Source organism: Emys orbicularis, chromosome 8 (genome assembly GCF_028017835.1).
Source record: "Emys orbicularis isolate rEmyOrb1 chromosome 8, rEmyOrb1.hap1, whole genome shotgun sequence".
Classification (NCBI taxonomy): domain Eukaryota; kingdom Metazoa; phylum Chordata; order Testudines; family Emydidae; genus Emys; species Emys orbicularis.
The window spans coordinates 60,657,459-60,675,923 of NC_088690.1; the positions used below are offsets into that span (position 1 = coordinate 60,657,459).

The 18,465-nt window shown below is 54.0% G+C and overlaps 1 protein-coding gene across 1 annotated transcript in view; it reads right to left on the reverse strand.

Annotated features, from left to right (window-relative positions):
- Positions 1 to 18,465, reverse strand: part of BRINP2 (BMP/retinoic acid inducible neural specific 2) — a 28,469-nt gene that overhangs the window by 1,264 nt on the left and 8,740 nt on the right. The window contains exons 2-6 of the mRNA XM_065409798.1: positions 12,741 to 12,931; positions 10,995 to 11,191; positions 6,916 to 7,021; positions 3,687 to 3,923; positions 267 to 489 (exon numbers count right to left, since the gene is read on the reverse strand). Coding sequence (XP_065265870.1) covers positions 267 to 489; positions 3,687 to 3,923; positions 6,916 to 7,021; positions 10,995 to 11,191; positions 12,741 to 12,931 — 954 coding nt within the window. The remainder of the gene's footprint in view (positions 1 to 266; positions 490 to 3,686; positions 3,924 to 6,915; positions 7,022 to 10,994; positions 11,192 to 12,740; positions 12,932 to 18,465) is intronic.

The following is an 18,465-nucleotide window of genomic DNA, read 5'->3' on the forward strand; positions in this document are numbered from 1 at the left end:
TCAGGTTAGCCACGGTACAGGCAAGGATCCCCATGACACCGCCCCGAGCCTGGAAGGACCAGCACTAAAACAGTTCAGTCGCCAAGGGCTGGCTTCTCTACTCAGCTCCCCATCACACTGGGTAATGCTTCCATGGCATGACACATTAGGAGATGGGTGGTCATCCTTCTAGTCCCAGTTTGGTCAGTGCAGTGCATAACAACTGGGCCAGGTGATCCCAGGCCTTGCCCCACCCAGCCGAGGGCTGGCGCCAGGGGACACTGTACCTCTCCTTTGGCAGTCTGAAGCGAGGCTGCCTGTGGCAGCGTTTGCAGAGGTTGAAGAGACGCCGGATGATTCGATGGGTTTTCTTGAGCAGCAGCTTCAGGCTGGTGCCCAGCTGCTGGTAGCGATGCTGCACATCGAGGTCCATTGCCCAGTACTGGGAGACTGTCGTCATGTTCACGAAGCGATCCTCCGGGAGTCTCTTCACCAGGGACTGGAGCTCCTCTGTGGGTAGAGAAGGGGAAGTCAGCAGAGCAGGAATGCAACGCAGGAAGAGCTGTCTGATAAGGCCGGAGTCACCCTCAAGTGGGGCCTATCATCCGGGTTAGAGTCTTTCCCCTGGCTTAGCCCCCAGTCCATACATATGGCCCCTGCACAACACTCATGCAAATGGACTTAGCACAGGGGTTCTTTGCAAGGACTGGTGGGACAGAGCCCGCCTGCCCCCATGCCACCAGCCCTTCCCACCCCCAACACATCAACTCGGAATTTGGCCTCTGGTAGCTTGTAGATTTGCTAGAATTACACAATAATAATACTTAGCACCCTACAACTGTCCTCACAATGCCCCTGGCAGCTAGGTCAGGGAGGAGCACTGTCCTTATTTTCCAGCTGGGGAAACTGAGGCAGGGGGGTGAACTGACTCGCCCTGGGCTACAGAGGCAGGATTAGAACTCAGGACATGTCCTAGCTGGAGTTGCTAGACACCGTTTCCCTCAATGAAAAACACATTTAGGCTGTAAGCTCTTTGTGGCAGGGCCCATCTTTTTGTTACGTACATGGCCTGTGCCTAGCACAAGGGGGTTTTGAGCAATGCATGAGACACTAAGTACTAGTGCAGTATAGATGATAGAAGTATAGTAATGATACCTAGCTCTCATTTAGCAATTTTCATCACTAGAGCTTAAGACATTTTACAAGGGAGCTCTGAATCATTATCCCCATTCTACAGCTGGGGAAACTGAGGCAGAGACAGGGCACATGACTTACACAAAGACACCTTGCAGGCCAGTGGCAGGGCTGGGAATAGACCCTGAGTACCAGGCCAGGGCTTGATTTATTAGGTCACGCTACCTGGTTAGACTAATAGTAAGGTCTCATTCATTTCTATAATGAAACACCACTAGTTTATTTAATGCAGTTTTATTTATTGTTTTTCATAGCACCTAAGGGTAGGCAATGAACATCACAGTCCCATGTGCTGCACATACACAGAGTCAGAGACAGTCCACCTGCCCAGAGAGCTGATATTCTAACTAGATCAGACAGAAACGGGGTTGGAAGGGAAACCAAGGCAGAACGCGGTGAAGCGACTTGCCCATGGTCACATGAAAGGAGCCTGGAATAGAACCAGGGTCTCCTGAGTCCCAATCAGATGCCCAATCCACTAGGCCATGCTCTGTTGCTGTTAATGTATTGGCGGAGAAGGTGTCGCCAGTGACCACTGGGGCATGCTCTAGCCGTGACGTCAATCCTTCACATTCAGACAGTTCCCACCTTTCCCAGCCAGACCTCACGCTAGTTTTCTGCACACAAGTCCCCCTTGGGACTCAAGCAGGTCCCCCCAGGCGAGAGCAAGGCAGGTACCGTTTGGTTCCCCCTGCCAGACTTAACTAAAGAGGTGCTGGTTCCCTGCGACATCCTGCCACAGCAGCTCTAATGCAGGCTTCTCAGAGTACTGAATTCCTAGGGGCAGGGCCAGTTCCCCAAGGCACTGTGCGCGTCTCTTGAGAGCCCTCTGCTCCCACTGACTGTCACTGGAGTCGGGATGGCTCAACGCCCATGTGGGGTTGTACCTTTAATCTACTCGCTAGGCCTAGATACTCCCCCTGGCAAGGATGTCCCTGGTGGAAAGGAGAAACCATTTGGAGACCGAGGCAGAGATTTCTTAAGTCATTTTCCCTACACTGGAGCTAATGGATTAATCTTCCGTTGCACATGGTGTTAGTGGAGAGGCTGGTAGCCCTGGTCGAAGCCAGGCATTGAGCTGTCAAACTCCTCCCATGCAGCTAGGCCAATGCACCTCACTCCTGACTGGCTGTTTCAGTCGTGGGGATCCAAACAGCTCTGCCACTGCACCTTCCTTGCAACCCACCACACCAGCTGTTTCAGTCCTGGACGCATGGAGCTTTGCCAGTTGCCCTGCACTCCCGACCGTCAGCACCCTTAGCTATGTCATGCCAGAGATCACCAACGGGGCCTAAAATTAGGGTGCCACAGGCTGACTCCTGTACTCCGATTGAATGGCATTTTACTCTCCAGGGTCCCATTGTTTTCAATGAGGTCTTTGGTGGCTTAATGCCCTGATCAGAGCCCAGTGATCTCAGTGGGAATCTTCCCATTGGCATTAATGGACTTTGGATCAGGCTGTAAGGTGCTATTTACTATGAGTGAGGCTGTCAGAACCTGGCCTTTTGTAATTAACAAAAATCGTCTCGGGGAAGCTGTCAAACACTATAGTAATGGGATTCAGATAAGTACGAGAGACAGAGACTCCCTCTACCCATTTCCACTTGGGCGACTTTCAGGATCTGAACCCAGATTGCCAAGAGAAAGAGGGCAATGCAAGAACCCCCTTTGCTTCCAAAATCCCACTTCATGCATCTTTTGTAATTCTCTTTTCCCTGTCCCTCTGGGCAGTTCTGATTCCCAGTCCAGGCCCTTTCCACTAGCCACACTGCCTCCGAAGCATTAACAATACTGAATTCAGGTTTAAAATTGACAAGGGGACAGATGTGGCTGTGATCCCAGCTGCTGTTGTTTACCCCGTCCCATAATAACATAAGAACAAGGGGACACCCTAAAAAGCAATTATGGTTTTTTTTTAAGTCTACATATGATGAACCTGTGGAACTCACTGCCACTGGATATCACTGAGGCAAATAGTGGTCATTTTCAAAGAACATTTTATAATGAAAAAAACATTGCAGTGAGACTGGCTGGGATAAACATTGAGGGTCTATATTTTTCATTCTTCCAGGTGTAAACTGATTACAATCTGGGTCAGGAAGAAATCTGCACATAAAGGGTAAATTATTGCATAATGGAGTAAACCTTCCAACATAAAAACGGCCATAATAGGTCAGACCAATCTAGCCCAGTATCCTGTCTTCCAACAGTGGCTGGTACTTCAGAGGGAATGCTTCAAATGCTTCAGAGGGAATGAACAGAACAGTGCAATTATTGAGTGATCCATCCCCCGTTGTCCAGTCCCAGCTTCTGCAAATTGGAGGTTTAGGGACACCCAGAGCATGGGGTTGCGTCCCTGACCATCTTGGCTAATAGCTTAGCTAATACTACTGGGAAGTATCTGGCACTGTCAGAGCTAGGACAGCAGACTAGCAGGGTCACTGGTCTGTTCCAGCACGGCAGTCTCAGTAAGAGGAGTGGGTCTCAGTGAGCTCACACATTCCTGGCCTCACCTGACTCCTCAAACTGTCTATTGTGATTGTCCCAGGCATCCTGGATCTGCAGCAGACTGTCTTCCATTGCCTGGATGTCGGCTTCAGGGCAATTGCAATCCGGGAAGCCAGGCCCGCATTGGCACCAGCAGTCATTCTTCCGGCAGATGAGCTCTCCCTCCGAACTGCAGGTGATGTAGCTGAGCGCGGCCGCCACAAAGCATTCCCGCAGGTAGTCGGGCAGCAGCACCTGCAGCCCTGCACAAAGGGAGAGTCCCAGGAAAGGTGAGACAAGCAGACACCCCACACGTACCCCAGCACTCAGCGCTCTGTGTTTCCCCATCTGCGGGGATCTGGGCCAAATTCAGCATTACAAACGGCAGTGGAGCCACATCCATTGATACCAGGGCTGACTCTGGCCCAGAGTCTGCAATATTGATGTAGCTACATCAACCGCAATGGAGCTACACCAGTTTACATGCGTGGAGGTTCTGGACCTGGAGCATCAGACATGATGTGATCTGGGACTTGAGGACCTCTCCCCACTTTGCCCAATAACCATCAGGGTGGAAGCTCCGGTCTAGGAAGGGATGGATTTCTACAGCTGCAGAGACTCAGTTCAGAGAAGCTACAAAAGTGCAGATGCTCATTTTAAACATGCGAAACAGGCTGGGACTCTCAGGGGTCAGGGTCTGTCCTGGCATTTCAGAGACAGAGATGGTTGAACCGAGCAATGACTGGCACCTTCATCCCCAAACTCAGCCCTGTCCCTCAACCTTTGGGAGAGTTGGAAAAGCTGAATTCACTTTTTCCCGGGTCCCGTCCCCAGCTCTCTACATGGGTTCTTTGTTTATGGGTTCTGACCGGGACTGACCCTGGAAGTGCCGGACATCTCACCTGGAAGCCTCTTCTTGGGAGACCCCTCGCCTAGCTTTGCAGACCCAAAGAATCTGCAGTAATTTGGATCAGGTCCAGCCAAACATCCAGGGCTGGCTCCTCCGCCGGGGTCACTCAGAATAGCTCCATGGGCTGCTCTGACGATTTACACCAGCTGAGGTTACTGCAGCTCAGTGGTTCTCAACCTTTTGGGGCTCAGGACCCCTTGTAAATGGTTATGGCCTGTTACGACCCAGTAAAGAGTCCCAGAGCCTGGGAGCAAGCAAGCGTATTTGTGCCCCCTACCAGAGGCGACATGTGGGGTCACATGCTCCTCTAGATTTTTTGGTTGTGCTCCCCTGACCCAGACAGTCTGGGTGGCCCACTGAGGGGAGTCGGGGTGGAGGTGGTGCTCCCACACTGTGGGGCTGGCCCCACCGAGCCTCCCTGGCATTGCTGACCCCACTGAGCTCCATGCCACCTGGCATCACCGGTCTGAGCCGCCCCTGTGGCTTTGCGCCCTGGGCAGCTGCCCCGCTCGTCCTGCCCTGGTTACAGACTTGCCCTGGAGTGGTTTTGGTGAGATCCTACCCGGCACTCATCCCACAGTGGCGGATCCTGCAGCTCCTGTGCTGTGGGGCTGGCTGGGCTTGGCTTGCTGCGCCACTCAGGTTAGTCCCTGCCCCCATGACTGGACCAAATTAGTGTGAGTGGAGCTGTGACCTGGCTCATGGGGTTGCAGTGCCACTCACTGAAATCCAGCCTACCCGGACTCCCGTCGTCATGGCAGCTGGACCAAACCTGCATGACGCTGGGACCCCTGAGGTTGCAGTGCCTGGAGCAGGGAGGCGAGCCCAGCCAGCCCTGTGGGACAGGAGCCACAGGAGCTGCCATTCAATCCTTTGAAACATGCTGGTGACCCAGTTTTGGGTCCTGACCCACAGGCTGAGCAACCCTGTAGTAGCTGTTCCACACTCAGCACGGCTGCAAGTTCAAGCCCACAAACATTTGGGCTGGATTGTTGCTGTCACTGCACCAGCTACGGGCATCCTCGCTGGGTCCACTCACTGCTGCCAGCCGAGCTGGGGACCCTGTACAGATCACTTGCTGCCACCCCAGCTGTCAGTCCAGGCCCTCCCACCCCAGCCTTTTCCTTTAAAAGATCACCTCAAACCCTCCCCCTTCTATCCTGCTTACAGCCACTGAATTGCTAGTGACTTGCCTGCCCGCGTTAATGATTACTGACAGTTCGTCATGCCTCCCTGGACTGCTGTCCCCCCTCCCCACCCCTTCGCCCTGGGCCATTCAATCCCCAGTCGGGTCACTGTGGCGGGCGGTGAGACTCCTGTCTCAACAACCCGTCACAGGAGGGAAGTGGGTGAATTCTCCGAATGTGCAGTCTGAGGGCACTCGCTAGACAAAGGGCAGGGAGAGGGCTGTGGATACTGCAGGAGTGGTACGGAACGGCCAGGTCCTTTGCCCTTCTCAAGCAGTGTTGTGTCGCTCCCCAGGTAGCTGAGACTGTGTGCCTCTGCAATAAGCACTCCCCTCTGTGGGTTACTGATTTGATAATAACAGACAATACTGCCTTAACCAGAGTCCAGTTCAGTTAAGCCATCCAAGGGATGAGCTGCATTCCTACCGCATGGCTCTGCCTAGCTCAGTGTGCACCGTGCAGGCTGTGGGGATGGGGGGGTGGGGGCAGGGACACAAAGGCACTTGGCAATCCCATTCATGCCCTATGTCGGCCAAGCCCACCGCCCTCCCCCTTTTCCTTCCTCTGCCCCACTTCTCACCCCGCCTCCTGTTGCTTTTCTCCCCACAGTGGCGACGCATTTAAATATCTCCACATGTCAAACCAAACCATCCTGCTTCACATTGCCCCAGGCTGGGGGCAGGAGGCATCACGCAGGAGGGTTCTGGCAGCCGGGGCAGGGTCGTTCCTTCTCCAGGGCTGGCCTCCTCGTGTTCCCCCACCCCCAGCCACCCCCACTTTGCAGTTCTCTTCCCCATCCTCCAAAGCACCTTCCCATCCAACCTTATAGGGGCCCAGGGCCCAGCTGGGACTAGTGGGGCAGTGCATGCTTGGGCCCTGATAGGAGTCAGCGTGCAATGAAGACATGACCTAACCTACTGGGATCACCTATGACATGGGGCATGCCCCCCAACATCGGGGCATTCTGGGTAAATGGGGCCCTTTTTTGACCTAACTCCTGTACACTCTCCCCCTCCCTCTACTTGGGGCCCTACCCATCCTTGCTTCAGTATCCCTCCTCTCTCCCACTGGCCTCTCCCTCCCTGGATGACCGCTGTAGCGGCTGGTCTGGCCCTTGCTAGGCGTGGGGGATGAAAGGAGGAAGGCTGCCGTCCTCACCTAGTAGCTGTACTTTGTTCTCAGGGCTCTGGACGAGAACCGAGCTGACCGAATCCAAGTTATCGTAGTTACTGCAGCCAAGAGGGCCCGTCCGGGTTTCGGTTACCTGCGAGAACAGGGGGTAGTAAGAGAGCGAGTGAGGCGGGACCTGGCATCACACCTCAGCAGTTAGGGTCTGAGCCTGCAGCTGAAAACGTGCAGAGCTCTGACCTGCACTCCTTCCTATGCCAGTGCTGGGCTCTGTGCCCTTCTACCCGGGCACCGCAGGCCTGACTCTCAGCAGCCCCGGCTGTGCCAGTCCTGGGGCCACGGAGAACTCTCGTCCCCTTGCTGAAGTCATTGCACGTGTGAGGGGATTTTCCCTGCTGCATTGCCAGGGAGAAGCTGGATGCTGGCCAATTCCCAGCCCAGGAAGCCTGGCACACCAGATGAGTAGTTAGGGAAGGAAAAGTACCTATTACATTCTAGAGCCCACCCCCAGCAATGGCCGGGCGGCGTCTGCTGGTGGTGGCCCCATCAGGCATTAGCCAACTCGGCACTAATAGTCCAAGCTCTGTTCTCAGCTCCTGGAGGCCAGGCAGGGCTATAGAAGGAGCAGGAGGGGGCAGAAATGGTGAGCAGTGAAGGCGCAATACAGTGGTCCGGTTCATATGAAATAGAAGGAACATGGGAAGAGGCCAGAAGGGTGATGAGGTCCCCTTGCGAAATCCCGGCCCAGGTGGTCTCAGGCGGGGTGACCTTGGAAAGCAAATGTAAGTCAGAGGCCGCAGGGCCGTCCTTGCTGCCAACCAGGAGCCAGCCAGGCCAGCAGAGCAGTCCCGAGCGAGGGCGTCTGCGGCAGCGCGAGAGACAGGCGGCCCGGCAGCGCTGGGAGAAAGGGGAAATAATTGCGTGCTAATTGGCCTGTTGACAGAGAGCAGCTCTGCCTCCAGCCTGATGCAGCTCGGCTTCGTTAGCGTGGCCAATTTCCCATAACTAACAGGAAGGCGCTAACCTCGCTCAGGCTCCTTTTCCCCTCCCAGCGGGGACGCTGGCTGCCAGAGATGGGCTTATAATTGCCAGGCTGTGGGAGGAGAGCCCAGGGCGGGACTGGGCTTCAACCAGCCACAGTTTGCATCCCAAGTGCAGCATCGGGGGGGGGGGGGGGGAGAACAGGGACCAGGAGATTCCCTTCCTGTCCCCTGACTGTATGTGGCACACCTGCTCTATGCTCATCAATCACGTTAGATCCACTCAGCTCAATCAGATTAACACAGAGGGCTTCAAAGAGCAGAGGAGGGCAGATCCGACAGTCACAAGGCGATCCCCAAAGGCCCAGATGAGACCAGCCTGTCCAGAGATCTCAAAGCACAGCTGTTTTACAGAAGGAATTCAGAGCATAGAGATTTGCCCCAAGTAACTCAGCGGCACAGCCCGGACTAGTAAGCAGATCTCCTGATTCCCCAGTTCATGCCACATCCTCTGGGCCACGCTGTCAGCAGCCAGTGAGCGAGAGGAAATACACGTACGTTGGGTTCTACATGGAGGGGAAGGAGGAGGTGCACGGTTGGCCTCCCATTTTCAGAGAAACAGACCAGGATGGAGGCTGAGCCCTCTCCTATATAGCCCACCACAATGAGCGCTTTGCCTGATCTGTACACAGCAGCTCCAGGCTGGGACCGGCATGACCCTTTCAGAGGAAAGGCACAGATGTAGCAGAGCAATGCCAGCGCGAGAGCAGCAACTCCTCAGCCCTCCTCAGCAAGGACGGCCCTGCGGCCTCTGACTTACATTTTCTTTCCAAGGTCACCTGCCGCCTGAGACCACATGGGACGGGATTTCGCAAGGGGACCTCACCGCCCTTCTGGCCTCTTCCCATGTTCCTTCTATTTCATATGAACCGGACCACTGTTTTACTCCTTCGACCACTCACCATTTCTGCCCCTCCCCCTTCCACAGAGAGCTCCCCCCGCCTACAGCATGAAGATCAGAGCTCAGGAAGGGTTTACAATGGAGCCTCTCAGCCCAGTCTCCAACCACGCGAGGAGATTGACTTGGCTTCTCTACCCACAACGGAGCAGGGTGTGGAGGCCCAGCACTGGACCAGTAGTGGGCTGTAGGTCAGGGCTGAGGTGCACCAGCAGAGTGGTGGAGGGGAGCTTTTCACACCCTCTGGCCAATGTCTCCCTGTGAGTCTGGACACCAGCCGTTTCCCTGAGCCCCCCACTCTGATGACAGAACACCGGCTGCAGACCGCAGCATAAGAATGCCGTGTTGGTCCGTGCCGCGAACGGCCGCCAGGTGGGGCAGTTTAATGGTAGGCATTTGGAGCAGACGGGTGGGATACCGAGCGGTGGATTTCATTGCTGGCTCTTACAATGAAAGCCTGGTGTTTTATTTCCTGATGGATTGTTCTCAGCCATATAAGATACCCAGGGGCTAAGCCACAGGAGCCAGTATGGACCTCAACAGAGGGAACAAGGTGAAAGCAAGACATCAGCTTGCTAAGGGGTAGAGATGGTCAGAACAAGACACATCGTTTGGAGGGTCCGGTAAAGACTCCCCTGCCCAGATATTTGATTATTATTTATGTACACCTCTACCTCGATATAACGCTGTCATCGGGAGCCAAAAAATCTTACCGCGTTATAGGTGAAACCGCGTTATATCGAACTTGCTTTGATCCGCCAGAGTGCGCAGCCCCGCCCCCCCTCCCCCCCGGAGCACTGCTTTACCGCATTATATTCAAATTCGTGTTATATCGGGTCGCATTATATCAGGGTAGAGGTGTATATTGTGCCAGGCTCTGTACAAACACAGAGCAAGAGACAGCCATAGACAACCCCTTACAGGCCAGACCAAGGAAGTGCGTTACTGGCCCTGCATCACAGAGGGGAACAGAAGCAACTTGCTCGAAGTCACACACATTCTGTAGCAGAAGCAGCCACCGAACCCAAGTTTTCTCAGCCAGAGGGCAATGCCTTGTGAGGGAGTGGCAGTCACAGCATGACTGTGCCCTATGGGCGGGAAGAGAGTCCAGTGCACCTGTGACTGATTAGCAGCTGCCCAATGGGGATTAAAAGAAAGCAGCTGGACCCGTATAAAGAGAGCATCAGGCGGTAGCAGGTGAGAGCTGCCTGGGAGAGACAAGGAAGTTGCAAAGAGGAGAAAATGATGTGGGTCTTCCCTGGGAATAGGGAGGAAATGCTAGGAGGCCAGTGGAGGGGTTAGCCTGCTGCCCTTCCTGAGCTGGAGAGCCAATGCCGGGAGGCTGAAAAGGGCTGAGCTGTGTTCAGGGTAGAAGAGTCAGGGGACTGGTGGCTCTCAGGTGGCTGGCTGGGAGAGAGGGGCTCTGGAACAAGGGCGGAAAGGAGTGCTGGGGGACTCACGGGTGGGTGACCTGGAAGCGTTGTCCACAGAGAGAGGACTGGAGAAATCCCTGTATCTAGATGAGTGTTCCTGTGGGAACTGGGAGAACTGTTTTACCATGAGAGTTTTATGCATTATTGTATGTGTACATAACTAAGTTATGCCTAGAGGTGAGTCTCTGAACTGGACAGTGAGACAGACTGTCTCTCTTTATGGCTGGACCGAGGGGAAACTGAGTCAGGAGCATATATCATGCTGCAGCCTACCACAGGAGGGGCATGTAAGGAAGGGCCACCCTGTGACAATGGCTCAGTGCCTAGGGCAGTACAATGGGAGTCTGGAGACATGGGATCTCTTCCTGGCTCTGCCACTGACCAGCTGGGTGACCTTAGGCATGTCACGTCCCACCCTGTGCCTCAGTTTCCCCTCTCACCCTTTATCTGCCTTATGTACTTTGATTGTAAGTTCGTAGGGACAGAGATGGTTCCTTCCAATGTGTTTGTGCAGCATCTGTTGTGTCTAGCGGCTACTGTAATACGCAGAGTAAGTACTTGCAAGGCCATCTCTCCTGGAATGAGCTCTGTACCCCTTTCACCTTTGCTTTACTTTGGAAAGCTAATGCCAGAGGTGCTAAGCCCCCATCCCCATCTGGATAGGCAGGGTCCTCCTTGCTGTCACCCCCACCCCCATCGTCCTGGGGCCTCCTGCTCCGCGCTCAGCGGCGGTATTACCTTGATGGCGGCTGTGGCTATCTGGATGTGGTGGAGCCTGCGCAGAGTGCTTTCCCGGTCAATGAAGTACGAGGCAGCCAGCTGGTGCAGAGTCTCCAAGGAGACAGTGGAGCTGTTCCCGCCCCCTCCCGTCCCGACCGCTTCCGCCTTCCGGCTCAGCTTGCGCTTGTCCACGAAAATGGTCAGGGACTCTTCTCCTGCACAGGCACGTGAGCCGGTCAGTGTGCTCCAGGGACGCTCAACTCTGCTTCACCGTCAGTCATCCATGGGCAGGAACGGAGCCAGAGCCCGCCTCCCTGCCGCCCCTCTGGGCTGGCCATCCCTCACAGCAATACAAGCCTGAAGGATGGGCTGCTGGGTAGGTCTGCCCCACAAGGCCTCTCGCAGGCGTGCGAGTTGGCCCAGTGGGGGACGTCAGCCTGCAGCCCCTCTGATTTCCGGCCACTCTAATCAGACCCTGGAGACTGAGCCCCGGATCGCCCAAGCAGTGTCACAGCCCCTGCTGCTCGGTGGCCATCCTGAGCTGGCTCTGAGACATTGCCACTCCCTGGCCAACTCGCCAGTGCCCAACTAGGAGGCTCAATCATGCGGAGACTTCCAGGAATCCCAACTGGTTCTGACAGGCAGGCGGGAGGGCACCATTGGAGGCCATCTCTCCATTACGTCGGCCCTTCCTCTGCCTGGGGACACGTCCCTGTGGGTGGATTTATAGAACCAGCCTCTCTTATTAAAGGGCCATTGCGTCTTATCTTTTACTGCCTTGGCCCTTGCACAGTGGCCCATTTGCAGGACAGAACACGAGAGGCTAGCACACAAATACAACCCATTCCACTTCTTCCCTCCATCTCTCCTGCGTCTCTCACGTCCCCATCAGAGTCCTGAGCCATGCTCCAGGCCTTGCCCCCAATGCCAAGCAACCCAGTGCTTGAGGCTTGCGGAGGATCGGAGCATTCCTTTGGGGGACCCAGTGATGCTTGGCCAGAGGACTGCGGTTGAGTCATAGGAGACTCTCCTGCTCCATTCGGAGATGGAGCACGCCTTGCCTGGCCCTCTGCAGGCTGGGAGTGCTGAGACCAGCTGTAGGTGTTAGCCTCGGCTAAGTGGAAATGTCTGTCTGCTCCCAGTCCCATGGTCACTCAGAAAAGAGTCCCCATGCTTATTGGAGCCCTTGTATTTAGGGCTTGTTCTGCTGCTGCTTGTACCCTGTTGCTCCGAGCTGCTCCCAGACATCGAAAACACCCATGCGTCTCTTTTAAAACCCACCCCCTCTCTCTGCTGCTCTCCTTGCCAAACACTAGTTGCTGTTTTTATGGGCCCCACAAAAGCAACAGCAGCCATGATTTTCCAAAGTCACTAGTGGTTTGAGGGACCCAACTTGAGATGCCGGAAAGGGGCCTGCTTCTCAGGAAGTGCAGCACATCCACCCTCCGAAAAAGAGTCTCTTTTCAGGGTTCTCGGGTTGGGACCCCAAAATCACTAGCCACTTTGGAAGATCTTGGCTGGTCGTCACTTCCGCTGCTGAGCCAGCAGCAGCGGTTCCATGAGCAAGCAGTGTCCCCAGAACTGGGCAGACCATGCTCACATCTCGATGCTGCTACATAAGTAAGGCAGGAAAGGAAAAGGCCATTTTGCATGGACCAGATCCTCAGCTGGTGGAAATGGAGTTAGCATCACTGACATCAATGCCAATTTGCACCAGCTGAGGATCTGGCCCCAGGAGCATAACTTTGGCATGGGGGCACTTACCTCCCAGAGTGGCGGAGAGCAGGAAATGCGTGCCATATTTTTTAATCACGTTTTCCGTAATCTGTTGCAGGCTGGGCCTTCGTCCCAGGAGGCGGATGTTCCGGATGAATTCGGGGGCCAAGGGCAGCGGTAAGCTGAAGAAATCTTTCCTTTCCAAGGCTAAGTTATTCACCTTCCAGCGGGCAAACTCTCTGGAGAAAGAAGCCAAGGAAAAGCAGCCATGAACTCCAATATCCAGGTGAGAGGGAGGGGAGGATGGGGAAATGGGAGAGAACATAAACCCCCATCGCAGTCACAAAGGCTGTAGTATGTACTGGTCATTGCACCGCCTTCCATTAGTGGTGGGTGAAAGTAGTTCCAAGGAGACCCAAGCAAGATCAGGGCCTATTGTGCCAGGCACTGTAACAGGCACCTAGTGAGACAGGCTCTGCCCACAAGAGCTCACGCTCTAATAGACCAGACAGTCTCATCCCCACTTGTGACAGGCAGGACTAGGGTCCTCCCATACCCGTCCCAGGAAAGTATAGTAAAGGAGTCCTCCAAGCTGCACAGATAGGCTGTGTGGGATATAGCCAATCAGGAAGGCTGCAAGGGGCTAGCCATTCACAGGGTTGCAAGCTAGTATAAAAGGAGCTGCAGCGCAGCCCCAACTCAGTTGCTGCTTACAGCCAGGGGAGTGCAGATGGTGCTCCTGGCTGGCCAAAGAGAACTGCAGCACCAAGGACAGCTCAGTGTGGGCAGGGACTGGGGGAGCCAGAAAGAGCTGCTGGCTGGCTGTTGGGCCTGAACACAAAAGAGCCCTGAGGTAGGGTAAAGCTTTGGTGAAGGCTGGGGCTGCAGGAAAGTGGCCCCGGGAACTGAAAGTGGTTGTTAAAGGGACATGGTGGCATGTGGCTGTGATTCTTAGGGTCCCTGGGTGGGGACCCGGAGTAGTGGGCGGGCCCAAGTCCCCCCCCCCCTCCCCATAGGCCACTGGGGAAGTGACCTACAATTGTACAGTGATAAACTCCAGAACGGGATCTGAACTGTTAAGAGGCCCAGCTAGGGCCAGAACAGACCAGAGCAGGAGAAGAGCCTCCACGGAGGAGGCCCTGCGGGCACGGCTCCCTACCAGGGTCAGGAGCGCTGAAAGACTTTGTTGCACTGCTACCCCAGAAGGGCTCTGAGTTGTGTTCCATATACACGGTGTGAGACTTGGCTGGAGGGGTCACCACAGACTGACAGAGGTGCAGACACACCTAGCCAGAGGGTGCTCCTCGGAGGTGGGGTGCCACCCTGTTACATGCTGTGCAGATGGGGAACTGAGGCACAGAACCCAGGGTCACAAAGGGAGTCAGTGGTAGAGCAGGGAATTGGACCCGAATCTCCTGCATTCCAGCCCAGGGCTGTAACCACAAGGCCAGCCTCTCTCTCCTTCAGCTACCACTTCACATCATCTCAGTTGCTTTCCCTTCGTACGTGGAGCCAGGTAAAGCCCAGCTCCCTCTATGCTCTGTCCTGCAGGCGTGCTGGCTGCCTTTGTTGTGGAGTACATGAGCCCCTGCCGGCATGCAGCACAATACAAATCCATGTATATACGACAAGTCCCACATGTGTGCTGGAAACATCTCATTTGGAGGGAACTGGGCTAGGGATATTGCAATATCAGCTGGTTAAGTACGCCCACAGAGAACTGAATAGATTAGGGATTTAGCCAGAGTCTCTCATAACTGGCAGTAACAGACTATATCTAACAGGTCTAGCTCCCTCCAACGCGCCCCTCGTATGATCAATAACTCTGCTCTGGCAGCCGAGAGGAGACTGGAATGGAAACAATTCCAGCTCAGTTCAAAGGAGATGGGGGTGAGAGAGAATGCATGGAGGCTGCATGCACAGCTGCTATTCCAAAGACCAAGGCAAGAAGTTGAAATGAAACAAAGTCAGCCTGGGAGTAAGGCACAGTGATGATGATGATGATGATGAACCACAGGTAAAGCTTCCCAAGGGATGCTCCATCATTCTGCAGCTTTAGCATGAGACTGCATGGATGGCCTCCTATAGGATATGCACTAGTTCCACCACACATTAAGGACCTGAAGTGGGGATCACTGGGTGATGTTCACTGGCCTGGGTGATGCAGAAGGTTGGACCAGATGATCACAATGATCCCTTCTGGCTTTCCAGTTTATGAATCTACCCATCCCCTGCTGCTGAGGCATCCAAACTCATTTCACATATGAGCCAAATTCGAACCAGCGAATCCATTGGTAAAAAGGCCCATCCTGACGATTTGCAGGAAGCATTTACCACCCTTTGATCTAAATGGATTAACCCGTAGGCTATCACAGGCATTTCCCCACACCGCAGCCCAGTGAATGCTTAGGGGGACATAACCCCAGTCTCAAAGGGTTGATGGGTGGATGCATGTGAGAATGCTTACTACCAGCCCCAGCCAATGGTGCACAAGTTTGTAGGTAGTGTGGCCAGGCTAAAAGTGCTATGTGGACTCGGCTGACAGCACAGTGATCCCATCCGGGAATTCTGCGGCTGAAATCTTTGCTCTGCTATGCAGCTGTGTTTATCAGCTATTCCTGGTGGGCAGGGCACTGGAAATGTTTCCAAGGTTAGATATACAGACCGGTACTCAGAGCTAAGGCAGAGATGCCAAAACTTCAGGCTTGGTCCACTGACACCTCACCAGAGGGCTGCATCTAATCTGCAGGAACATTTGCCGAAGTTCAGAAATGAAAAATGCATGCACACAGCTATGCTGCTTGCTTCCCCCTTGCCTCTCCGGTGATAGACAGGTGTGGACTGCTGGCTGATGGATTCCACCCACAAGACAAACTAGTAGCTGATCACAGTGTTCTCCTCGTGCAGTTCCCACCCTGCAGATGTTTTCAGAGAGCGTGAGCTAAAGCCCACTGAAATCAATGAAAAGACTCCTGATGGTTTTGTATTAGCCCCAAAGAAAGGCACATGATGCTTAGTATTATGGTAGCCTGAGATCAGGGCCCCAGTATGCTGTGCACTGTACACACATGGCGAGAGAGTGCCTGCACCTTAGCTCTTGCAGTCTAAATAGACAAGGGGTGGGAGGGGAAATAGATGAAGTGTTTTGCCCAAAGGCACTCAGCAGGTCAATGGCACAGCCAGGAAATAGAACCCAGGTCTACCGACTAGACCACATTGCTTGCTAATTATATCAGTTAAAAATTAAAGTTATAAACAAACGTAGGTAATCCCAGAGCCATTAGTTATAATAGCAAGCCAGTATGTATTAATGCTATGTGCAATAGTAATAAATTAATCATAAATGGTCTGAACTATTTATAAATGCTATGGAACCATTCAGTTATAGGAACAGATCTTATGCCACATGCAACATCCTGGGCCTGATTTTTCTCTGGTTTACACCCTTGACTTCATTGTCCTGATTTACACAGCTGTAGGTGAGAGGAGACTCAGTCCCCGGTATGCTAATATACTTACATGTAAATATAATTGTACATGGAGACTGACTAAATAAAAAGGATTCAGAAGGCTGGGGCTCTGGCCTGTTAAAATCATTTTCCCCGGCACTCTGCCCCTCCACGTCTAAGATACTGAACAATGGACTATAGGACACGGCCGTTCTCTGGGCATGCCTGAGCTAAGGGATCTGAGGTTTAAAATGTTATTACCCTGTAAATACAGTGTTATCTCTACCAGAAACAGCGCTATAAAATCAGTGCCTGACGCTGCTCCTATTGAAACTACAGGCAAAACTCCCACTGACCCGTCTGGATCGGCTTATGAATGGGAGTAAGGCACAAGCCAGCAGGGGTCCACGGCCCCACCACCTGGGGCTCTCCAAGCAATGTGAGGCTGCCAACTTTGCTGCTATCCCCAGACAGGGCTGTTGCAGGAACGGGGTGGAAGGGAAGGCCCGATCTGATGCTTTCCCACGCAGCGTGGGAGTATGCTCAGCTATGCCACCTCCTGGAGGTGGGAATTCTGGGAATGGAGGGGGACAGGAAAGGAAACTAGAGTGTAAACAATGGAATTCAAACTCATAACCTTTCTTGGCATATAGCACCCTCCTTTACCCTCCCAGCACCTCTGGCAGGAAAGGGCGTATTATCCCTGTTTTACAAAGGAAGAACTGAAGCACTGAGAAACACCAAGTAACTTGCCCAAAGTCAAGCAGGCAGTCTATGGCTGAGCTAGGAATTGACTCCAGATCTCCTGGGTCCCAGCTCAGTGCCCTATCCCCTAGATCATCCTTCCTACTCAGCTGTTACCCTGTCACAAGCCCTGCTAGTGCACAGGGGTTTATACCCATGCTTTGCCAAGCATTGCACCCCCTTGCTGTATTGAGGGGCACCACCGGGGGAAGGAGGTTGGCAGCATGTGCTGGCATTGGGTAATTTGGTAAGTAATATCTCAACATCTGCAGCCTGGAAAATGTGCCATATGGTACATGCCAAGCCCCGTCTAGCAGGACTCCCACATCCCTGGCACCGTCTGCACTCACTGCAAGCCCGGCATAGAGGCAATTTACCAGCCCGCTGTGTTCCCAAACAATGGCCCTGTAAACAATGATTGGCCAATTTCATTCTAATCTTTGCAATTTTGCTCTAATTAAAATCAGGCTGTGGCTTTCAGCCGGTTTAATTAAAGGTGATTGGAAGAGATGGAGGAGGGGCTGGGGTGAGCGGCCAGCCGGAGTATCTGCCATCGCTCCAGTGATGGCACCCCGTGTGGGTTTTTATTAGGTTAAATGGGCAGCGCAACAGCCATGTCGGAGAGCAGACAAGCGCTTGAAGTTGCCGCTGTGAGACTGCAAAGCCCTGAGCAGCCAAGCGTGCCTGCGCTCTTCACAATCAGCCTGGCCCAGAAATTATCACCACCGACAGCCCAGAGGCTATTCCAGAGGGAGAATGGAGGCTCAGGTTTGGCACTTTTTGTTCATTTCAGTCACTTGTTCCTTCCCATCACCACCTTTGGGCTGTGGGCCCAGCTCCTCTGAGGGGCCCAGCTGAATGGTGAGTCAGTGAGAGGGGTGAAGTCTATGCAGGGGGGTGATGTGCTGGGGAGCGAGGAAGGGGAGGGTGGGAGAGGAAGATCACCCGTGGCCGGGAAGGACTGAGAAGAAGAGTCTGTCCAGGGGCTGAAGGAAGAAGACCAAAGGGTCTGCGTATGGGTAGCTGGGAGAAAGAGCAGGGGCTGGTGTTTGGCGTTAGGCCCCATTTATCCCACTCTCCCCTGCTTCTGACTATGTCTGAGATCCGTCCTCTTCCAGCCACAGGCGTGGGGGCCATGTCTCGGCAGAAGCCTTATGTCCCTTGCCTGGGGCACATGTCTCTCTGGAATAGCGTCCCTCTGCTTTGACCTGGGGGGGGAAGAAACCTCTTGGCCCCATTTCCTCACCACAGACAAAGCCTCCTTTGCTCTGGCTAATGGGTCGGAGGGGCAGACACTCCTGCCATCAGGGGCTGTGGGCTAGGCCTTGGCCTTTGTTGGATGGTTAGTGGTATGGACTGGGCACCTGTCAGAGTGGCTGAGTTTTGGCCTTGAGGTCTTGCTCCTATGTCAGCATGTGTGAGGGCTTAGGAGGGAGAGATGCTTTATTCTGACAAACCTGTTATACCCCATACATGGTCAGTGTCCCGTCCTCATCAGCAAAGCCCCCCCATTCCAGTGCTGGGCCCCCATACATCAACGCCCCTAGGTCCTGTCCCACAGTAGGTCCCTGGCTCTTCCT